Consider the following 23,541-nt stretch of genomic DNA (forward strand, 5'->3'; position numbering starts at 1 on the left):
ATTAATTAACGTTAAGTACAGAAACATTGAGTTACTTGAATTGATGCAAAATCAAAGTAGTCTGAGCCAAGAAAAGAATATACAATTTAACTACACCAATGCAAAATAAAGCACTCTAAAATACCTGTAACAACTGCAAATGAATGTTGAGAACATATATATAAGACCAAGTTTGGACCCAAAGAAGATACCGTCTCTTGCCCCAAAAGAGAAGTGGGGGTTTCAAAGGCATGGAACTTTTTTTGATATGTTGGTTAATTTTACAGATTTTTTTTCTCTTCTTCCTTTTTTCAGAAAATGTTTTGTTATACAAGATGGCTCTCAGATGAAAAGAATATAGGTGGAAATGCAGGCTATTTAAAAACAAATGATATCAATAAAGATCTATTTTTTAGATGAAATAAAATCCTCTTCAGAGATCACAGCCTATCAAAGGTGAAATTGATAAGTCAAATAATGAAAACCACTAAAAAATTCATATACATAAATAAAATTTTCTATAAGAAAATAACTTCCTATAAAAGTTAGTGCTGGACAATACATAAAATAGCATTATTTTATGGAGCTAGATCCTAATAAGACATATAATTGTAGGGAGTTGAGGGGAACTCTTTTTAAAGCAAGATTTTAAAATAAACATCTCAATGAGTTTTCTTAAATAATGTATATGTATATGTGTGTTGAATGTACACACAGACACACGTACTAGAAGGGGAGAAATTGAGCTTTAAATAATAATAGGAAGTCATTCTTCACATTTGGCTTATTCAGCATGGCTATTATTTTAGATAAAGTTCATTATGATAAATTTTAGAATATTTTAAAAATATTTTAAGGGGATTTAGCTACAAAGAATAAACTGCTAAAACTGTAATCTCTGATCTATAGGAGGACCTTGTGTGTTGAAATACTGCTGACAATGAGATTTTTGTGGCCAGGCAAGTGAAATAGGGAAAGGGGAAGCTTCATCAAATTACTCATGTTCCTGGAATCTCCCAATATGGCATTCTGTTTTGATGGGTATTTTAGGGATTAAGGCAGTTTAAAAATTGTAGGTGGCTTGTCAGATTGCTTGCTGTTTTAGGCGGGGGAAAGGAGGAAAGCAGAGAGAAATTTGAAGCATAGGTTTTGCAGAGTGGATGTTGAGGACTATCTTTGCATGTATCTGGAAAAATAAAATACTATTAAAAAGGCTCAGCTACCCTTCCTTCAGCTCTGCTCTTCTCACCTATATCACTAATAAAAACACAGAGCATGACTGAGAACAGGAAGAAAAAGCAGTATTTCTCACACAGTTGTGATCAAATCATCTAAGTGATACTTCAAAAAGGAAACTGTTCTTTATAATAGTATTCCTCACTATTTTACACAAACATTCACACTACTAAAATTACTTGGGTTAAAAACCCAAAAGTTTAATTGTCTTTTAAGAAACTGTTTTCTTCTTCTCATAGTTAACATTTTCATAGTTTAGGAAGGTAAAATAATCTAAAAAAAAAATTAGTAATCTTACAACATGCTAACATGGTATTACTCTTCAAATCAACTGAAAAAGAAAATTCAAAAAACAAAAGGAAAGATAGACGTTTGATTATGGTACTTATACTAAAAAGAGAGTGAGAGATTTTATTTCATCTTTTATCTAATTAAAAATACATACCCTGGTAATTTTGCTTTGAGTTTTTGCGAAGTATTTTTTCTGAGTTCGAGCCAAGAGCTCTTGTCCACCTGCTATGGCCAATATAATGGCATCTGCCATGCGGTTATCATGTAAACAAAGGTCAACTGCACTTTCAAAATTACCAGTCAGCAAAGCCTGTGTAATTAAGCCATCAATATCTGCAATAGGGAAATAAAACCACCAAATTAAATTAGGTTTAGCATTAAACACAGCAATCTGTGTTTTGAAGACAATGTGGGAAAATACATTATAATTAGGCCTATTCGTTTTCTCTCTCATAAACATATACACACAAATGATAGGAAATATTTATATTTTTGGAATTTCATTAATTCGAAAACATTTTAATAAGTTTTAAGAAAAGTAAAATATTTTTCTACTCTGGCCATATTTAAATAGCTGTGTAAGAACTTTTAAGTATATTTATTATCCAGGACTTTGGCCACAAGTAAATAATTTATGGAACAATAACAACACATCAACTAATAATGGATATTTTCCCTTCTGTCCCTTATGCCAACTATACCAATTCTCAGGATAGGAAGTAATATTTCCACTGGAAAAAGCAAAATATTTAAATTCTAACTGAAAACAAAACAAATATGCATTTACCTCCACTGACAGAAATATTAAATGTTCCTCCACTTGACAGAGAAATTTCAGTCTCTTGATTTTTCTCTTTGGTGATCTTAAAGACAGAGGGAAAAGGATATAATTTAGTGGAAAAATAGCTATGAACAAACTACTCTAAGTAATATAAAAGTATATGACTATGAATATAACAACTTGATTGAGCAGGTTCTCCCTAAGAATATGTCACTTTGCATCAGTGCAAAGAGAAAGGAGATCTGGGCTACAAGGCTGTCACTTCCAGTCTTGGACTATTAAGCCAAGCCTGCTTCCTCAACAGAAAAATGAAGATATTAATTCCTTGTCTGCTGACCTGCCAGTGTGTATACAGTAAAAATCCAGTGATCTAATTCAACAAAAAATTATTTTTAATAAGAGTGAATTAAAGTTATAAATTCTCTTGTTAGTAAGAAAAGGAAAATTTAAAAATTCGATCTTTACATGAGGAAAAGTAATAAGCTATAAAATGAAGTAAAGAAAGGAAAAATAACTAAAATAAAAAAATAAATAATTATAAACAAAATGTCATTTCCTCTCTCCTTCCACATCCCCAGCAGTCATCAGCCACGCTTTTTACTGCATGACTGTGGGATAATCACATAAAAACTCAGTTCTCACTGGATTCGATAGCCTTTGTCTGTTCAAGTTTAAGTCACAGGCCTATGAACAGTGAATGACATTTTGGAGTCAGTTCCAATCAAAGTCCCCTCAACTTCTCATAATTGTAAAATTAAAATTCAATGATTAGAGAATAACGAAATCTCATTTCTCATTCCCCCACCTAAAGATAAACAAAAAAGAACTTTTAAAAAATCAGAGAATATTAATTTAAATTGGTCATTTAAAGTTAATTTTCACTGAGATTTATTTACTTGACTAGGTTTTATTTTGGATTGAAAGACTAGAAGGAAAAAAATTACATTTATTTAAGAAGATAATGTAACTATAATAAGATAAACTTATAAAAATAAAATAAATTTTATTAAAAGAAAGGACTATCCATCCATGGATCAAAAAGAGCATAAAGTTACAGAAAAGTTTTCTATGAGAGAGATTTTCTTTTGAGAGCTATGATGATCTCTCTCTCTCTCTCTCTCTCTCACACACACACACACACACACACACACATAGAGGCACACGCACACGCACACAGGCACAGAACATCTTTTTTCTTCAGGTTTAATTCCTAAATAAAAGAATAGTAAAGTCAAATTAGGATTTCATGAATTCATCTTTAATTCAAAGAAAAACTGAGCTGGAAATTACTTTTGTAAAATCTATAAAGAAAAGTACTTTAAAGGTAAATTAATAGCCTAATAAGATGTTAAGGAACCTTAATACATAAAATGTTTTCAAGTACTATGGAAAATACCCATTTACAATAATACTGTACTAACTACCTGTTTATTGTCTATTTACTTGTCTCCCCAAATAATACTGTATTTACTAACAATTATTTAGCTTCCTGGTTTTAAATACTTGAAAGTAATTTTTAAAAATAGCTTTTAGAATAATCTATAAATTAACGTGTTCCCATACAAATTCCCCCCTGCCCTGATTTAACAGTTAAAAAATTCACTGACCATCATCACTGATCATATTGTCAAAACTTGACTCAAAGTACAATGAAAAAGTGAAGGTAAAGGAAGAAACAAATATTGAGACCAACTTTACAGGATAAAACATCTGAAATCAAAATGTTTCTGATATCAAATACCAAGGAGAAAAATGTAAATGAAAGGACTGTCTAGTCATTGGTATAAAAAAATATAAAACATAACAGAAAAGTTTTCTCCTCCTTTCTTCACGACAATAACAATACGGGAGACACAAGTTAGTAAATTTGCCTTTCCCTGGACTCCATAATGGAGCACCAATTCAAGGACTTAACCCTCTATCAACTATACCCTATATACAGGGCCAAAGAGGAGAGAAGACACTTAATCCTTTAAGAGACAGTATGGTTTAAATTACCCTGGCATGGATTCTGTCAATTTTAAGTTATTATTAAATAAAAAAAAAAAAAGAGAGACAGTATGGTTTAAAAGAAAAAACACTTCCCAATGCAGCTCTGCCCCTTCTCGGCCTGTGAGACCGTGGTAAAGTCCCTTACTTTCTGCAGGCCTCCATCTGTTCATATATAAAGTAAAAGTGGATTGGACTAGACAACCTCTAAGATTTCTTTCAGTTTTTTAATTATGATGTTATGAACTTCATATTTAAAGCCAACAGACTATTATGGATTGTGTATTTTTCATCCTGATATTCTGATGTATCCACTGCACCACAATCTTAGTTCAAATGATGCTTATGGTACACATATTCTTAGAAAAATGGTCACAGAATTATAGGAATGAAAAAATGCACAAAATCCTCAGTCTAAGGGCATGACACTGGAATCTAGCAAAACACATAAATGTCTGAACTTCTATAACTGCACATATGAGTCAGAAAAAGGTGAGTTTCAAGTTAGGCAATTATGAGATGCACTCAGGAAATACATGTCCAACAAACAAATAAAAATAAATACCTCTCCAAAAAAATTCTCTTCAGCAGCATGGCTCTCTTGACCATCACTTGGTGCCAACTGGTCAGAATCTTTGAGAACCTTTAGCAGAGGAAATAAGCCACAGCAAGAGTTGAGAGAATGTAAGAGTTAAAGAACATTAGTGCACAAAGAATCCAAAAGACCTAAGACAATTCAGAATAAGTTTACCATAAAAAGCAACAGGAAATGATTTTAACTTGAAACAATAAATTACTGGCAATGAAAATATAATGATAATAATGATAACAAACAATTAATATCCTTCTTCTCAATCTACACTCAGCTCCAAATACCTGCAAGCTTACAAATATATTAAATATTAATTTGTAGTTATTCCTCTTCTGACAGAGTTAGTACAATTCAAAGAGCAAGATAAAATGTCTTAATCAAAAAATTATAACCCTGAACTAAACTTTTCAAAGCAAGATATAGTTTGTCAGTGATGGAACAGAAGAAGAGACAAAAATGCATTTTGCTCTTCCATTAAAGATGAAAAACTTAAAGACAAAAGTTGTTTTTGGTTCTCTTACCAGTTCAGGCCCTTCACCTTTCTTCAGAGCTAAAGCAATCTGAAACAAAACAAAAAATGTATCAAGTAGGATTTTGTTGCACTATAGAAAAACTTCACATTTTATTACGTGTTTTTTTTTTTTTTTTTTTAAATTTTGTGAGACAATCAAGTTTAAGTACTTGCACAGTTAGTAAGTATCAAGTGTCTGATGCCATATTTGAACTCTGGTCCTAAAAGTACTTGTACAGCTAGTAAGTATCAAGTGTCTGATGCCATATTAGAACTCTGGTCCTCCAGATTCCAGGAATGGGGCTCCATCCAATATGCCACCTTGCTGCCCCTCTTACTAAATTCTTAATGGCAAAATAATCCAGAATGTTTAAACAAAGAAAAGAATGTGTTTGAGACTTTTACAAAACAATTTTCCAAAATTGGTTCTTTAATGATATTATTTTAATTTATATGAAATCCGACAGGCTAACCGCCCCCTCCCCTCACCCTCATCCCCGTTTAATCATTAAAACAGACATTCTTCTCTATGCTAAAACTAATTAATTTTTGGTACCCATGTTGCGAAGATTGGAGCCATTGTGAAATCAGGATATATTTTGACTTAGAATTTTTATTCCCTTCATTTGGCTACCTGTAATATCTTTATATTAATTTAGTGTCCATCTTTTTGTTTGCTTTGCTGAGATAATTGAGGTTAAGTGACTAGCCCAGGGTCACACAGCTAGACAGTGTTTAGTGTCTGAGGCCAGATTTGGACTTGGCTCCTCCTGAATTCAGGGCTGGTCCTCTATTCATTACCATCTAGCTGCCCCATATTTTTGTAAAACCCAAAGAAAGTGACTATCTAGTATTAAAAACACTTAGCTTAATCAATATTAAGTGTGTTGCTAAAATTAGAAGAAAAAACCTAAGTGAAAAATAAACCCATATATACCAATGACTTAATTTCTTGATGTTCATCTTCTATGATGCTATCATCCTATTCTATAACTATCATTTACAAAAAAATTTTTAAAAGGCTATCTTGCAATATTTAATGCCAGTTAGTCACACTAGTCAAAACTGAAGTGCTATCAAATATAATTTAAAGTGCAATTCTGGCAAACCTCACTAAATCAAACTGAAAGACTTGGGAAACAAGTAGTTCTAAAGATATTGAGAAAAATGAGGAGATTTTTCCTTACAGGTTCTGAAGCTATTTGTTGTTGCTGTTGTCCAGTCATTCAGTTGTGTCAGATGCTACATGATCCCATGGACTTTTGTCCATTGGGTTTTCTTGGCAAAGATCTTGGAGTGGTTTGCCATTTCCTTCTCCAGTGGGTCCCCATGTTATAAACATATAGTTGAAGTAAATAGGGCTAAGTGACTTGCCCAGGGTTATACAGCTAATAAGTGTCTGAGACAGGATCCCAACTCAGATCTTCCTGACTCTAGGCCTGGTGCTCTATCCAGTGCATCACCTACTTCATTGGAGCTATCTAGAGCATGGGGAAAGCATTCCATAGATTAAAGTATTTAATGAGATTAACAAGTCAATGTCTTTGAGGTACATATTCTTCACAAACAGATTCTTCAAGCTTGGTTCCAAAGAAGAAAATATGAGAAGACAATGCCCCTGGGGTCAATGGGTGTGGAGCACTGTGTAAAATGTCAGATTTTTAAAAACAAGTTAATTGGTTTTGCTGATTTTTTTTTTTTCTCTTCCTTCTCTCTCTTTTTTTTTTTAAAATTCTTTGTTACAAGGGATGATTCTCTGGGAAGGAAAGGGAGAAAGATATGGAGGAAATCTAGGTGACAGAAAAATAAGAGGCATAAATAAAAAATTTTCTTAAAGAAAATAAACTCTACTTACCATACAAAATCCAGGCTTAGCATTTCAAATCTTAATTCAACTAAGTCAATTTTTTTTTGGCACAGTAACCAAGGCATACAAGCATTGGTGGGTTTCAGTAAAAAAAAAAAAAAAATCCTCTGGCTACAGAGGAAAGGGGATATTAAAACTCTAAAATGAAAAAGTAACAAATTTTCACGACAACTAGAAAATTCTTCTCTATTACTTCCTCTTTTACCTTTTTTTTAAAACCTTGAAAGTTCTTTTCCATAATACATGTGCTACTGTTGACATCCTAACTTAACTGTAACACCAAGTATTACCATTAATAAACTACAAACATTCTTTATGAAATAATTGGCCTGACAACAATGTTGGCCTCAAAATCACCCATTCGCCCTTCCTTGACAATACCACCAAGCACCTATTACTCTATTTACTGAACACAGTGAAAGGCTATCAGAAGTAATGAGAGTACAAAATGTAAGAGGAGGAAAAATGTGCACAGTACTACTGCATTTTCATTAATTATAAAAGAAAGAATACAGGACTGATTAAATGTTCTCGGTAATGAACAAAAACAGAGAAACCACTAAGACATGGTCTTTGCAGTCTTAATGACAGGATATCAGCAAATCAACGTGGATTTCGTTTAAAAAAAAAAAAAAAAAAAGGGAGAGGGATAGTCTGCTCCTCAGCAGATTTAATGAACCTGTACTAAAACTTTAAACCTGGGAATCAGCGGGAACAAAATACAAACCAAGTCTCTAAAAGCCTTTAAGGGTGAAATCAGCAAATGGGGGTGGGGGGGGGAGGGAGGGGAATGACAGCTTTAGAAAAGCTGGTGTTATCTGGAAGAGAGCTGCACAAAGATTAGTTATCTAGCTAGCTCCTCTTCTCCTTACAAGGATGCAGAACCAGAATGCTATTTTCTGCATGGTTTTCCCAGATCAAGAATTTGTGTGTGTATGTGAACTTCAAACAACAACTTTATATTCAAAATTTCTATAACCCATAGATTGCAAGACTCCAATGGAATCAGCTCTCCTACATGTGTATTCTAACTACATAAGTTTTAGCTCCATATCCTTTCCTTCTATGATTTTTATCCTTTCCAAAATCTTTATTTTATCAGTATTGACTGCATAACTGTAAAACACTGGATAATTGTGAAAAGGACAATCAACACCATGTTCATTCAGGATTCCAGTGGACCAATAATGAAACATACTATCCACAACAAAGTGATGGATTTAATATATACTTCTGTGCTAATTAAAAAAAGTATCTTCCTCTTTATTTGAGTGTGATGAGTGGTAGGAAGAAGAGAAAATAGACTTTTGTTCACTAAAAAAAATTTTTTTTAAAGAAGTGTTACAAGTATGGAATATTTCAAGAACTTTCAGATAGGGTCCCTGTATTGTCAGTTTTCCTTTCTTGTTGTATTTTATTAGATTGTATAAATTAGAAGAATTTATCTAACTATATGTTTGTAATGTAAATATAAAATACATCAATAATTTTAAAAAAGCAACAACAATGGAGTGTGAAGGCCATGCATCCTCCATATCAGTCAATTGACTAGCACATTTCCTTGTCCAGGCACATATCTGTCTGATGAAATTCTTCCTAGGGAGGAGTAGGGGAGAGAGGCAATCAGGGGTAAATGACTTGTCTAGGGTCACACTGCTCATAAGTGGCTGAGGCCAAAATTGAACTTAGGTTCTCCTGACTCTAGGGCTGGTGCTCTATCTATTGGGTGCCTAGCTGTCCTTTATCTGATAAAATTTTGTACCCAATGTTTCTTGTACAATTCTTTGCCAGAAATATGCCAGAGTTTACTGATGACTGATACATGGGTCTTTTCTGCCAAGAATAATGGTGTGAAGAAGATGAGCTCTTATTCTTAAAAACAATACACAATTTCTCAAAGGCAGTTTTGCCCAGTCTTCTCCTTGGATTTAATTCTAGCCAGCTAATTGTCCATAAAAAGTATCTGTTCAAGATAAAGGAACTGATGTTCATTCATTCGGAGAGTCAAGTGAAGAACCAATGATCCCGTTCAGGAATCTCTCAAGTGTTTTAAGGCTTGAAACAATCAGATTTATCTCATCTGCAAACAGAAGAATTGCAATCTTTTTGGAAACCCATTCTTTATTTGAACTTTCCATTGTATATTCTCTTCATGACAATTTGTACCTTGCTTGACATTAATAAATCACAGTGTTACAGGACAAGTCTGACTTAAACTTTACATATGCCCAAGTACATCTTTTTCAATTTTTTCTTACGCCTACCTTTTTCCCCAGGTCTTCTTTCCTGTATCCCAAAAGTTCAAGGTATTTTCCACGAGAATCATTTTCAAAATTTACCTTTTAAGAAATAAAACACATCATCACATAAAAATCAGTATTTAAAAATCTTCATTTTCATAAAAACCAATCTAATGCTATAGTATATCTTTTTAATTGTTTAAAATCAATTGCAATGGCTCTTTTTTGCAGTGGCAAGGCATTAGAAATGGAGAAGATGCCCACAAATTGGGGAATGGCTGAATAAATTATGTTATAGTAATGTAATGAAATATTATTATTCTAAAAGAAATTATATAAGCAAGCTGATTTCAGACAAATCTGGAACGACTTAATTCATGAACTAATACTGAATTAAGTGAGAACAATCAGGAGAACACTGTATACAGAAACAGCAAGGTTTTTGATGATTAATTATGATAGACTTAACTCTTCTCTGCAATTCAATGATCCAAGACAATTTCAATAGACTTGGGATGAAAAATGTCATCCACATTCAGAGATGATGAAAACTGAAAGTGGATCAAAGCATACTATTTTTATTTAGTTAGTTTTTTTTCCCTTTTGTTCTGATTTCTCTTTCACAACATGACTAATATGGAAATATGTTATAAATGATACATATATAATTTATATCATTCTTCTTGCTGTTTTGGGGAGAGAAGGTAAGAAAGGAAAAAATATGCAACTCAAAATCTTACAAAAAGAAATGCTGAAAGCTATTTTTACATATAATTGGAAAAATAAAATACTATTAAGTAAAATAAATTGCAATGCATAAACAAAAGGCATCAACAAATTTGGAAATATAATTAGAAGACTTGCACACACTTAATATTGCTGTCTTGGGAAATGGGGAGGGGAAAGTAGAGTGAGAAAAACTTGGAACATGAGGCTTTTTCAAGGTGAATGTTGAAAACTATCTTTGCATATATTTAGAAAAATAAAATACTATTAAAAATAAGAAAACAAAAACACAAAAGGAATTAATTTTTTAACAAAATAACTGAATCAAATACACATGTCTATTAAGGAATTATTAATCAGATCTGAAGAAAGTAGACACTACATATAATAAAACAAGAATAAAATTCAAATAATAGCCCCCCCAAAAAAAGTTGGCACAATGGCTATAGAGAACAATCTTCAATTAAGCATTTTCTCTGAACAAATAAAACAAAATATAAAAAAATTGTACAAATATAAAATAGCTGGAATCATTTCCTCTATCCCCACATTCAAAACTGAGTTATATAATTCATAAGTAAATCTCACAAGAAAATGCAAAGCAAAATCTTTTTTTTAATCATTCAAACTCTGAAGATACCCCCTTAAAGCTAGAAGAGTTACCCATAAGACTCCTAAAACTCTAACTCTGGAATTTTGTTGATGGATATCTTATAGTACTTTGTTGAACAGTTATTATGAAGGCAGAATAGTAAAATCAATGAATGTGCTCAAGGTCACAGGCAATCAATTAATTAGAGATGATGCAAGAATGAGCTGGAGGGTAAATTTTACCTTCAAAAAAGACCACACATTTTTCTCAAAGTCAGTCTGTGAAGCGTCAATTTTTTTCTGGCAGTAGCTGACAAAGCCTTGTGACTGCACAACCTGCTGGAGGTAATCAGAGCGCAGGAGGAATTCCTTCTCTGTGACCACCTGGCTGATGTGCACTTGGTGGCGCTGGAGCTGCTGCTCTGCTCCTGGCTGCGGCTTCATGCTCTCAAAAGTCACTAGCTTGCCTCCAAACTATAAAAAGACAAAGAAAAACTTACATAAACATTGACAATAACAACAACAACAACCACAACAATAATCATTTCAATCAAGGTTGTAAGAACTTTAGTGATGTAAATACACCAACATGGATCTTAGACAATTCATGTTCACTAATATTAAACTTCAGAGTTTGTCACTGTTCATCCAAGGCCCAGATCTTTTCAAACTGCTGCCTTAGTCATCCCAGCTAGTATTGTAGAGTTACTTTTCTAAATCCAAGTCTAAGATATTACATTCCTCACTACTGCATTTTATCTAATTACACTATCTCAATACACTAACCTGCAAACATCTTTTTAAATTTTAATCATCACAGGGTATGAGTGATCACTCCCTATTAGCTCTGTGTAATCTGCACCAGGCAGAGAACTTTGTCTAAGACCTAGCCCAGTCACTGATACAAATGTCACACAACCTAAAAGTCACAGTCAGATCCCAAGGGGCACTCCTGCCTACTTACAATCTCCTGACACTGGACCAGGGAAGACAACTCTAAGTCTGGCCAGTCAAACAATTCTGAATTTATCTGGTTGTATATTTCTTAAGGGCAAGGATGGTTTCTTCTACTTTTTCTATCTTCGGTCCTTTAGCATAGTACTCACATATAACAGGTGCTTAATAAGGTGACCAGATCTGCTAGACCATTTCATCTAAATTCATACCTTTCTCACCAAAAAAGCATGAAATAATTTACCAAATGCTTTGGCAAAATATAGGTAAATGCAGAATGCCTCTGATCATCCAATTTAGTAACCTTGTCCAAAAAGGAAAAGAGATAAATCTGGGATGTCTTGTTTTTGGAAAAAAGATCTTTTGTGAACATTGAAAAGAGGAGTTTGAAAGATAAGAGAGATTCTTGAGAGAAGATTCACTTAGAGAAAACTTCACAAAAGGAATGGGACTTAAAAAAGAAGCTTAGAAGGATAAGCAGAATTCTGATAAGTGAGGAAAAGATGGGAGTGGAATGTTAAGTAAGTACTATGTAAATATTAGTTATTATTAGGAAGGCACATTCAGTAAGAGGAAAGGCATAAACAAAACTGTTAGGTACAAGCAATATTTTCATATACATTCAGTCAATCAGTCTGACTAGAGGAAACATGTGGAGGAAACAATAAGGTTGGGGTCAGACAGCTATGACTCTCAAGATTCTTTTATAAAACACCTATTATGTGCCCTAAACCATCATAGACTCTAAGAAGACAAAGACAAAAACAAACTAATAGTTAACCTCTAGGACTTCACATCCTTTTTTAGGATATAACATAGTAGGATTCATACAAAAAACATAGAGCAGATTCAAGGTAACCTGAAGAATGGAAGAAAGGATAAAATAGCTAAGGGTACCCGAACAGGCATCATACCAAAGTTGGTGTTTGCACTAAATCTTCAAAGACAAAAGGGGTTCCAAGATATGAAGAAGGAAAAAAGTTCCAGGCACAGTGGACACTAAAGCAAAGGCATAAGATAAGAGATGGAAGGAAGAATGAGAATAATTTATATAGCATTTACTATATGTCAGGCACTGTGCTTTGGTCTTCACAAATATCATTTCAGCTTAGCAATGCCAAAAGGTAGATGCTGTTACTGTCCCCATTTTAGAGACAAGGAAACTGAGGCAGACAAGAATGAAATGGCATGCCCAGGATCCAAGCAGGTGTCTGAGGCTTGATTTGAATTCAAGTCTTCCTGACTCCAACAGAGTACTCTATGCATTGTGGTGCCCCTTGCTGACTTCATTAAGGAGCCACCAGAAGGCCAGATGTGTCGAGTGACACATAAAGGTGGAACAGGAGAGGAGGGTCCAGTTGTAAAAACCTGAAGGCAACTGTATGGAAGAATGATCTGGCCTGGCCTGGCCTGACTAGACTTCCCAGGATAGAATTAGAAGCAATAAGAGCAAAAGCAAGCCTTAGTCTGGACATAAGGAAAATTGCCTGAGAATCAGACCTGTGCTTAAGTTCTCAGCACAAAGAAATATGCAGGTTGCCTTGGGAGCTTGTGGCTCTTTATCAGGAGTCCATTTTCAGACACAGGTGGAACTAGATGCTCTCCAGCATTGTGGATGATAGATTATCCTGAAGGATTCAAAACAGATAAGTGATACAATCCATGAAGTATATTTTAGATGCCTGTTGATGAATTTACTTTAACAAGACAATCATGCTGCAGTGAAGTGTCAAAAGGAACAAGGAAAGAGTCCACAGGGAGCCCAGCAATGTGCAGAAGTAAGCTTGACTGTGGATGGTTACAGGAAGAGCAAAGGACTTGATAAATAATTATCTGCAGTCAGGAAGCATGTGCATGGGAAGAAGTTGAAGATGATATCAAAGTTCTGAACCGAAGTAACTAGAAACAGAGGGCCCACTGCTAGGAGATTAGAAAGTACTTCTTCAGCATTTACTATACAAACAGACAATGAGGCATCGAGACAATCCCACAGCACCAAGGGGAGTTCAGCTTCACACACATTAAGTGCATGTATCATTTTTATCAAATTGCTTACTTTCTCAATGAGTGCAGTAGGGAGGGAGGAAGAAAATATGGAACTCAAAATTTTAAAAATTAAAGTTAAAAATTGTTTTTACATATATTGGGGGAAAATAAAATACACACACATTGAATTCCCAGAAATGGAGCGAAATTTTATTAGTACATAATGTTGGAGGGTCCAGGGTCAGAAGAGCTACAAATACCCTGTAAGTATGTGATTTCTAGAGCTACCCTAAAAATCCTTAGATACACATGAGACATGATTGGATCTATAGCATCACAACCTCTGGAAGAACAAACAATTTTTATAAAGGAATTTTACTGAATCTGAACATGCTATCAATTCAAAACCACAAAGCATGTCAAGGGGAATCTAGCACAGGATTCCTTAGATTTAGCTTATTCCACAACACTGTCGAGAGATCACAAAACCATGGACTAAGGGGTCATTGGTGAACTGGACATGATCACACATCCCTACTTGTACCCTAGTTTCCTATGTTCTTTCTCTCTTAAGTCCAATCAACAATCTCAGTGCCTTTTAACTGGATTATACTATATTATACAGGAACTCTGAAAACCTATACCTTCTCCATTCTGAAAGGACACTTTACCGAGAAAAGTACTTTAATAACCAATCTTACCCTCACAGAGCTGATATAAGCAAAATCACATACCGAAAACGAAGCCCCCACAGGCCTTCGGATCCACTTTGGTGGCTTCTTTAATGGCAGCACGACACCCTGTGGAGGAGTCTGCTGTGGAATTTGCAGAGGAGGAAGAGGCTGTCCTGTGCCAAAGGGATCAAGGTTCCCAAATGATGACGAGAGCTTAATAAAAAAGGTAAAATAATGTAAAAATTCATTTCTGCTAGGCATCATATGCCACATGTGGCATAAAAAAACATAAAATGGTCCTGCATAATCAGCATTACCTAGTTTTATTGTTTTAATTAGCTGCTTTCAAGTTTGTCCATCAGAAAGAAAAATAGATTCTTGAATGAAATCCCAAACTTTCCATACCTTGTCTACCTGTTTCTGCCGCAGGCCATCTGTGCTCCCTCCCATGATAGAGTAAACACTAATACGTCCATCAAAGGAAGCGGCAGAGAGGATAGCTGGGTTTCGGGGACACCACTGGATATCGAAACACCACTGTGTGTTGGTGGGAAGTTCATACAGCACCTAGAGCAAATCCCCAACCCCCACCAAAATCAGGAAATAGCATTATCATTTTACAACTAGGACAGCCAGCAGACAAATAACATTCAAAAGCTATCTTCAAGTTTTTAAACTATCTTTGGAAATGTCACACAAAGCATAAGTAGAGTCCTAAAATAACCAATGCACAAGCATTCTAGGAATGAGACAAGTAAGGAGATCTTCCCATAAAAATTAATAATACATATAACTGCATCTCAAAAACAGAATATTTTCAGCGTTTACTTATAGGAGCTGATGAGAATAAAAAAGGACAATATACATTATAGTAGAAATTATATGTGATAGTAGGTCCATTTGGACCTTTATCTGCCAACATGATATCAACTTTTTTTAGATTTTAGATGACTCAGAGTCTTATTATTTTTATCTTAAGCAATGAAGAACAACATCAAAAAAATTAAAAAAAAGATCCAAGAGTGATACAGCTTTCTACTTGTGAGGTAAAAGAAATACAAGCACTTCTGTACTTTCTTCCTTTGTTCAAGACATAAAATGATACTACCTGTCTGTCAGAGTTTTTAAAAGTTCAAATAAAATGCACATCTTTCATGTTTAAAATGGCTAATTTGGCTATGACAAATAACTATTTATAACCATTTAAAATCATATTCACAATCAGCAGTATTTTTCTAATTTCCTCAGGAATGAACAAATAGTCTTGATGATAGAAGAAGTCACATCACCAAGTTAAATAAGTCAAATTGTTATTTCTAAATCTGATTTTTTCCTTGGAATGATGCAAAGGAATATGATTTATAGGATTTGGTCTCTAAACTTTATTAGGCAAAATTTAATATGATTTCAGAAATCTACTCTATCTCCAAACCTACTTTACTTTTCAACTTCAATTTCCCTCTCAAGTATTTTCTGCTACATGTGAAAATCTCCAAAATAGAAACAAACAAAAAAAGGCAATGAGTATGGGAATGAACATAGTAACATATTACTAATAAAGTAAGTACTCCTTTTACATTAAAGCAGTGAAACCAATTTGCATGTTAGGCTTAGAAATATCACATTCTTCCACATTTATATCAAATGCATTAGGTACCCAGTGTCACATTATTTTTCAAAGCCAGTTTTAAAAATTTGTTATAAAGTAATAAGTTAATTGAGGGAAAAAAAAAGAAGGCATACCTAGCCTTTTTCCCCCAATTAACTTATTAAAAAATAACTAAGTTGATAAGACAATTTGTTGATAACGTATAAAGTTCAAACACTTCAAAACAAATTTTAAAAACTGGCTACTATGTTAACTAATCTTTGGTAAGATTAATAAGAATAATTTGATAAGATTTATAAAAACAATGAGTTGCTCTATATATTTAACTTCTCTGCAGAATATTAGTGCCCAGATAACATCATGACAAAATTTTTCTTGAGTACAAAAATTCACCCACATCTCTATAATACTTTCAGCTATCCTTCATTCCCATACTCAAACAGTTTAAAGAATTTCTTCTTCAGACAAAAACAAAATATCATTACCTTAGGGACAGCAAATTTTAAGACAATATTAAACTTCCCATACCTCTCCTGTGTTGGGGTTGCAGCAGAGAATTTTGGCATCTTTTCCACAGCTCAACAATAACTCGGGATCTGCCATGCTCCAGGCAATGGCCAAAATTCCTCTGTAGAGATATGGAAGGTGAAAGAAAATAAATTTTTAAGTGTAATTAAATCAAGTATTTTAGAGAAAACAATCAATTTTCCTTTTATCTGTGCAAAATAATGAAGAGTTAACTACTTTTTCTTCCTTCTAGAGAAATCTTAAAATCTATTAACATCATTCCGTTTTCTCTATTTAATTGTTCCAATCTCTGACAAAAGACAACTCTGTTCAAGGCTGCCCCCTTATTCCCAGGATCCCATTTCTTCTGATATCCTCTAGCAGTGTACCACTAAAATTGTTCCTTCCCCATCTCATTCATCTTCAACCTCCTCCGATCTCCTATCCTCTATATAGCTTCATCATCTTATAGCTAGAAGGGATCTCAGAAACCATCACACCTTGGAGATGACAAACCCAGCTCTAGAGAGGGTCAATGATTTGACCAAGACTAAGCAGATGGTGAAATGTCTAGGTAAAATTTGACTGCAGGTCTCCACTTCAGAGGCCAGGGCACTTTCAATCATGCTTCTATCTTCAGCTCCTGCCAGACCCATCTAGGATGCCCTCACCATATTTTGATAATCATTAAGTTCTCATTCCATAGTTCTTTTTTCTTTACTGCCAATCTCCTAAAGAAAAACTGTCTGAAAAAATTGAAAGCTAGAACAGAGTAGATAATCCTGAATACTCAACCAGTACTGAAGAGTAAAAGATAAAATGAAAGCAAAGAAGTCAAAGAAACATGCAAAAAAAATTAAATTAAAAATCCAGTGAAGAGTGAAGAGACAAGAATTGTAAGCTTGAACAAAGAAGGTGGCAGAGCAACATTTAAAAAGTTAAAAGTATTCCATAAAAAGGAATTTGCAAAAATTGTCTAGTCTGTATTTTCAAACCAAGGACAATGTAATAAAAGTACAAGCTGGATCAAATAAGCAAGATTTGAACATTTACATTACTTTTAATATAATGACTAAAAAAAAGTTATCTCAAATTTTAGCTTTTCTACAAAACTTGGAAAGCTGAAGTTCCATATGAAATCCAGAATTATTGGTTCAAGTCCTTTACAGTGGCAGGTGAATATCTAGCAAAGCTTTTTAACCAGTTTTTCTTCCTACAAAAGGCTAATTCTATTTTTCTTAATAGAAGCCAACAAGATATTAAAATTGCAATATGATTAAGTCTAGAGGAACCCAGAATTACCACAAACATACCAAAAAATCTCTACAAATGCACTAGAACAATGAGAATGAAAACCAAAGAGGCATGGCTCTATATCCCTCATCCAATCCAGAGCTGAACATGAAAAGAGCTAGAAGCCTGCAGATGATCTGGGCAGAGATCAGTCACAGAGGCAAAAATCAATCGAATCCAAAGTATAGAAATTAACCAAAGAGAAACCTGAGAGTCTTTTAAAAACAAAGATCAAATGTTTAATTTCTCCAAAAAGCATATTTTTTCACTTTTATTATTAAAATAATTTTGAAGGATTTATTGGCATCAAAAGCGTTTTTAAAAAAATGAAGGTGCAACAAAGTTAATAGCAATATTGTAAGGATGATCAAGACTTAGGTACTTGATCAAGATAATGATTAAAGACAATTCCAAGATGATGAATGATGAAAAATGTTATCCACCTCCAAAAAGAGAACTGATTGCAGATTGAAACATATCTTTTTAAACTTTCTTTGTTTTTCTTTTTCCTTTTTTTTTCCTTTTTTGCAACATAAGTTAATATAGAAATATGTTTTGCATGACTTCACATTCGTAACATCAAATTGCTTATCTTCTCAAGAAGGGGAGAGGAACAAGAGGGAGGGAGAGAATTGGGAACTCAAAATTTTATATAAATTATTAAAATAATTTACATGGAATTCAGAAATATATCATGAAATATTTTAAATATTTTATGTGTTTACTATTCATTTGTGTTATAAATTATATAAATTAATTTGCATTATATATATTTTTAAAAGAAGATAATAAAGATCAAATTATTTTATAACAAAATGAGGACTTGGCAAATTTTTTCGCTAAACCTTAAGTGACTGAAAATCTATTTATGAAATCAAGTTTTAAAAAAACATATTTCAGTATTAAGAATTAAAGAAAAAACAATTTTCACTTGAGAATTACAAATACTCAATATAAGTTCAGCATGTATGTATACACACACACACACACACACACACACACCCCTCCCTACCTTGCATGGTTTTCCAAAACACGGAGTGGGGAAGAAGCAAACCGAAGATCCCACATCTGAATCACAGGTAATCTGTCATCTTCAGAAGCAAGAACCATTTGGGTAGCAATATCAGGATGCCAAGCCAATCCCGAACAGTGCATCTATATGTATATAATTACAGAATGGAGAGTAACCCATTAAAAATTAGCTTGGAAGTAAAAACATTTCTTCATTAGCACACATTAATCAAAATTAATCTATTAGCTCAGGACCAATTTGTAAACAAAAAAAAATCTAACTTTTTTTTCCCCAGGAAATTTTTATTAAGGGTCTCAGAAAGATTAATTTCTGATGCTTTCACTAAATTTATGTGATATCTGGTAAGACCAGAATTTTTGGCCAAAATGAATTTTCCTGCATGTACCACAAATGAAGGAACTGGATCTATGATTTCATGTTTCTATTCCCTCTGTTGTACATATTAGCACTGTCTCTACAACTGATAGTCTGACTTTTTAAAAAAATACATAAACTATAACAGAAGGAAAGCTAGAAGGCATTACTAATAAGCAAGACAGATTTAGAAGTTTCATGTTGAACTTAAATGCTTTAAAAGAAAATCACTTTTTTCTCACACTTTTGTAAAGGAGACCAAGGCATAAATTTTTTTTGATTATTACTAACTATTCTTAAGAATAGTTTATTTATCTAAAAATTTCCATCTCACTACATGTTCTCCAACAGAAGCTTCATCATGGTATGGAGGTAAGGCTGGGTTCTCAAAGGACTTGCAAGTGCAGATGGGCTTTGGGAGGTTAATACCTCCCAAATTTGCAAGCAGGAAAGAATTCCCTATTTGGGGCAAAAAAGAGCCGGATGGAAAGATTATGGGGCCAAGAATATGAGTTAAGAGCATTCCCCCAGGGATGCGGGAAAACTGGGACACTAATGCATTGTTGGTGGAGTTGTGAACGAATCCAACCATTCTGGAGAGCAATCTGGAATTATGCCCAAAAAATTATCAAAATGTGCATATCCTTTGACCCAGCAGTGTTTCTATTGGGCTTATATCCCAAAGAAATACTAAAGAAGGGAAAGGGACCTGTATGTGCCAAAATGTTTGTAGCAGCCCTGTTTGTAGTGGCTAGAAACTGGAAAATGAATGGATGCCCATCAATTGGAGAATGGCTGGGTAAATTGTGGTATATGAATGTTATGGAATATTATTGTTCTGTAAGAAATGACCAGCAGGATGAATACAGAGAGGCTTGGAGAGACCTACATGAACTGATGCTAAGTGAAATGAGCAGAACCAGGAGATCATTATACACTTCGACAACGATATTGTATGAGGACATATTTTGATGGAAGTGGATTTCTTTGACAAAGAGACCTGAGTTTCAATTGATAAATGACGGACAAAAGCAGCTACACCCAAAGAAAGAACACTGGGAAACGAATGTGATCTATCTGCATTTTTGTTTTTCTTCCCGGATTATTTATACCTTCTGAATCCAATTCTCCCTACACAACAAGAGAACTGTTCGGTTCTGCAAACATATATTGTATCTAGGATATACTGCAACATATCCAACATATAAAGGACTGCCTGCCATCTAGGGGAGGGGGTGGAGGGAGGGAGGGGAAAAAAAAATCGGAACAGAAATGAGTGTCAATATAATATAATTATTAAATAAAAAATTAAAAAAATAAATAAAAAAAAAAAAAAAAAAAGAGCATTCCCCCAGGAACAAGAATACCACAGACCTGGCTCACCACCTTCCTGTTAAGTTCTTCCTCACTCTCCCAAAAAATTTCAACTCCATTTTCTGTGAGCTTTTTTCCCAACAGGAAGATCTTTATTTCTCTTATAAAAGAATGGTATTGAGATCACATCATCAGGGTTCACCAAAAAAAGTGTTTTCCATACATGCTGAATCTCATCATTTCTCTTTGAGAAATGAAGTTTCACAGGCATTACTATCCCCATCCTACACATGAGCAAACAATTTCAGAGCTAAGGAACACAGAGCAAATTATGAACTAGGATCTGACTCTGGTCTTTCGAACTCTAAGATGCTCTACTTCAAAGACAAAAGTCAATGGAAAAGCAGGATTTGGCAGTATAGCCAAATTTGCTTCTGGAACCCAGCCTTTTCACAAAGCAAGAAAGAGAGTACCCCAATACTTTAATAGGTGAGGGATAAGGACCACTCTCAGATTAGACTGGCACTGGGATGCCAGTTAAGCCAGCACCTTTTCTGCAGCTTACATAGAGTTCTAGGAGACCAAGGGACTCATCCAATTTTATACAGCCAGATCATGTTACAGATGGGCTACAAGTGTTTCTGGCAAGGACAGTTTTCTAGCTATTATATCACACTGCTTACCACACTTCAAATATTAAAAATTTTAGTAAATTTAACAAGCTCTTTACAAAAGATACTCACCCTGTTGCTATGATCGCTGACTTTGATTATAGGTTCATTTTTTCTAAGGTCCCAAACAGTAGCCCGGCCACTGGGACTGGCTGAAGCTAGAATATGTTGGACTTGTCTGTTCCAAGCAATGCAGCTGATATCTTCTGGGGGCTATATGGAACAAAGCAAACAAACAAACAAACAAAAAAAAACTGTCACAAACAAGTTGAGGATCAGGTCACAGAATGAAAAGTCTTGGGGAGATCATCTACTCCACCTCCTTGTCATAGATGAGGAAGTTGAGACCCCGATAGGTTAAGTGACTTTCCTAAATTCATACAATAGCAGAAGAGAATTTGAGCCCAGTGCTCATCTCAAACTCAACAATACCCTGTTCACTAACTACTTTTATAGTTAAAAGTATGCATAAGTACATTTAAAAACATTTGTTTCACTGGGGAAAAAAATCAACAATATACAAACCACAATTTCAAATGTATTTCCATTTCCTGTGGAGTAAATTTAAATCTGTTCAACCTCTGAAGTATCAGAATCCATTTTGGATCAGTTTATTTCACAAAAACTTAAAAGAAATCAAAGCAATAATTAATACCTGTGTCTTGGCTCCAGGTGTCATGGGAGTTGCAAAATTATTTAAATCCCAAATGTAGATTTCAGACTCGTTAGCCCCAGAGGCTACCAAATTAGTCTGCAATTTAAAATAACAACAAACACAGCTGTCAAAATAGTCATGAGAAATGACCCTCCTCTCCACCTATAAAACCAAGGATAAGCCAGCCACCTTTGTTTTTGCCTCTATTTTTCACATCTACTTTCTGCATCATATCATTTGTTTAGAAAAATAAATTACAATCAATGAAACAGAATGTTTCCGTACCATGCTATAAAACTCTTATGATATGATCAACTATGATAAACTTAGCTCTTCTTAGCAATGCAGTTATCCAAGACAATTCCAAAAGACTTGGAATGGAAAATACCATGCACATCCAGAGAACTATGGTGACTGAATGCAAAGTATGCCACACTATTTTCACTTTTTTTCCCCTCCTTCTTTCTTATGGTTTTTTTCATTTTTAGACTGATTTTTCTTGCACAACATGACAAATATAGAAGTATGTTTAAAAGAATTGTGTGTGTATATATATATATATATATATATATATATATATATATATATATGTGTGTGTGTGTGTATAAAATCAGATTGCTTACTGTCTTAGGCAAGAGGGAGAAAAAAATCTGGAACACAAAATCTTAAAAAAATGATTTACTTTTTTTTACTTCTATTTGGAGAAATAAAATACTACTGAGAAGAAAAATAAATAAAAATAAGCTTGGAGATGTTTAAAAAAAAAAAAAAGAAACCACCTCTCATCATTAACCATCAAGATTACAAATCAACTGTGGAGAAATGGTACCTGATATTCTGGAGTTGTGTACAGGGAAATATTGACATTTTATGCCAACGGGCATTTTTTCATGATTTTTAAAGAGCCTGGGAAAATTCCCAATCACTACCATGCAAAATTCCCTCCTATAGTTTTGCATCTCTGACATCCCCACAATTGACCTAAGAGTCATTCCTTAAAGAGATAAATGCAGGAAAAGCTACAAGAGGTGGCTGGTGTAAACTATAACTACCACCAAGTTTTAAATCTCTCTGTACTTCTCAATTAATTTTTGCTGCCTGTCTTAGGGGAAGCTACTTCATGGCAATATAAAAACATGCCATGAAAGAAAACAGGGCATTCAGGATAAGGTGAGAGCCATTGTCACCACAGCCCAAGATATCATTTATGAACTTTCAACAGAAAACTAGGGGGAAAAAAGTAGTGGTGGGTGCTTCTTAGATTCTAGACACTGACAGAAAAACTAAATGTTGGGTACAAATATAACTAACACAAAAGGGTGGAGGGCTAATACTATGTATTCCAGGAACTGTGCTAAGTGTTTAACACATATTATATCATTTGATCCTTTCAACAATCTTGGGAGGTAAGTGCTATCACTATCCCTATTTTACAATTGAGGAAACAAAGGCAAACATTTTAAGTGACTTAACCAGGATCACATAGCTACTAAGTGTAGATTCCTAGACAGATGTCACAAATCTAGAGATTTAGCAATTGGGTTTTTGGTTTCAATAACCAAAGCAATTACTTAAAAATGAATACTTTTAAACTTCAAAAAGAGGCACTTTCATAACAAAGTTTTGTAATAACTTGCTCTTAATGGGAAAAAAAAAATCCTCAAATTTAATTATAACAAATTGCTATC

The 23,541-nt window shown here is 34.0% G+C and overlaps 1 protein-coding gene across 10 annotated transcripts in view; it reads right to left on the reverse strand.

The window, feature by feature from the left end:
* SEC31A (SEC31 homolog A, COPII coat complex component) overlaps positions 1–23,541 on the reverse strand; it is a 75,698-nt gene that overhangs the window by 42,905 nt on the left and 9,252 nt on the right. For all 10 annotated transcript variants that reach the window (XM_051966274.1, XM_051966275.1, XM_051966267.1 and 7 more), the window contains exons 5-16: positions 21,854–21,949; positions 21,271–21,411; positions 18,839–18,981; positions 16,555–16,654; positions 14,823–14,984; positions 14,478–14,630; positions 11,047–11,277; positions 9,511–9,585; positions 5,390–5,428; positions 4,842–4,919; positions 2,294–2,369; positions 1,661–1,839 (exon numbers count right to left, since the gene is read on the reverse strand). In XM_051966274.1, coding sequence (XP_051822234.1) covers positions 1,661–1,839; positions 2,294–2,369; positions 4,842–4,919; positions 5,390–5,428; positions 9,511–9,585; positions 11,047–11,277; positions 14,478–14,630; positions 14,823–14,984; positions 16,555–16,654; positions 18,839–18,981; positions 21,271–21,411; positions 21,854–21,949 — 1,473 coding nt within the window. The remainder of the gene's footprint in view (positions 1–1,660; positions 1,840–2,293; positions 2,370–4,841; positions 4,920–5,389; positions 5,429–9,510; positions 9,586–11,046; positions 11,278–14,477; positions 14,631–14,822; positions 14,985–16,554; positions 16,655–18,838; positions 18,982–21,270; positions 21,412–21,853; positions 21,950–23,541) is intronic.

Source organism: Antechinus flavipes, chromosome 6 (assembly GCF_016432865.1).
Source record: "Antechinus flavipes isolate AdamAnt ecotype Samford, QLD, Australia chromosome 6, AdamAnt_v2, whole genome shotgun sequence".
Classification (NCBI taxonomy): Eukaryota; Metazoa; Chordata; class Mammalia; order Dasyuromorphia; family Dasyuridae; genus Antechinus; species Antechinus flavipes.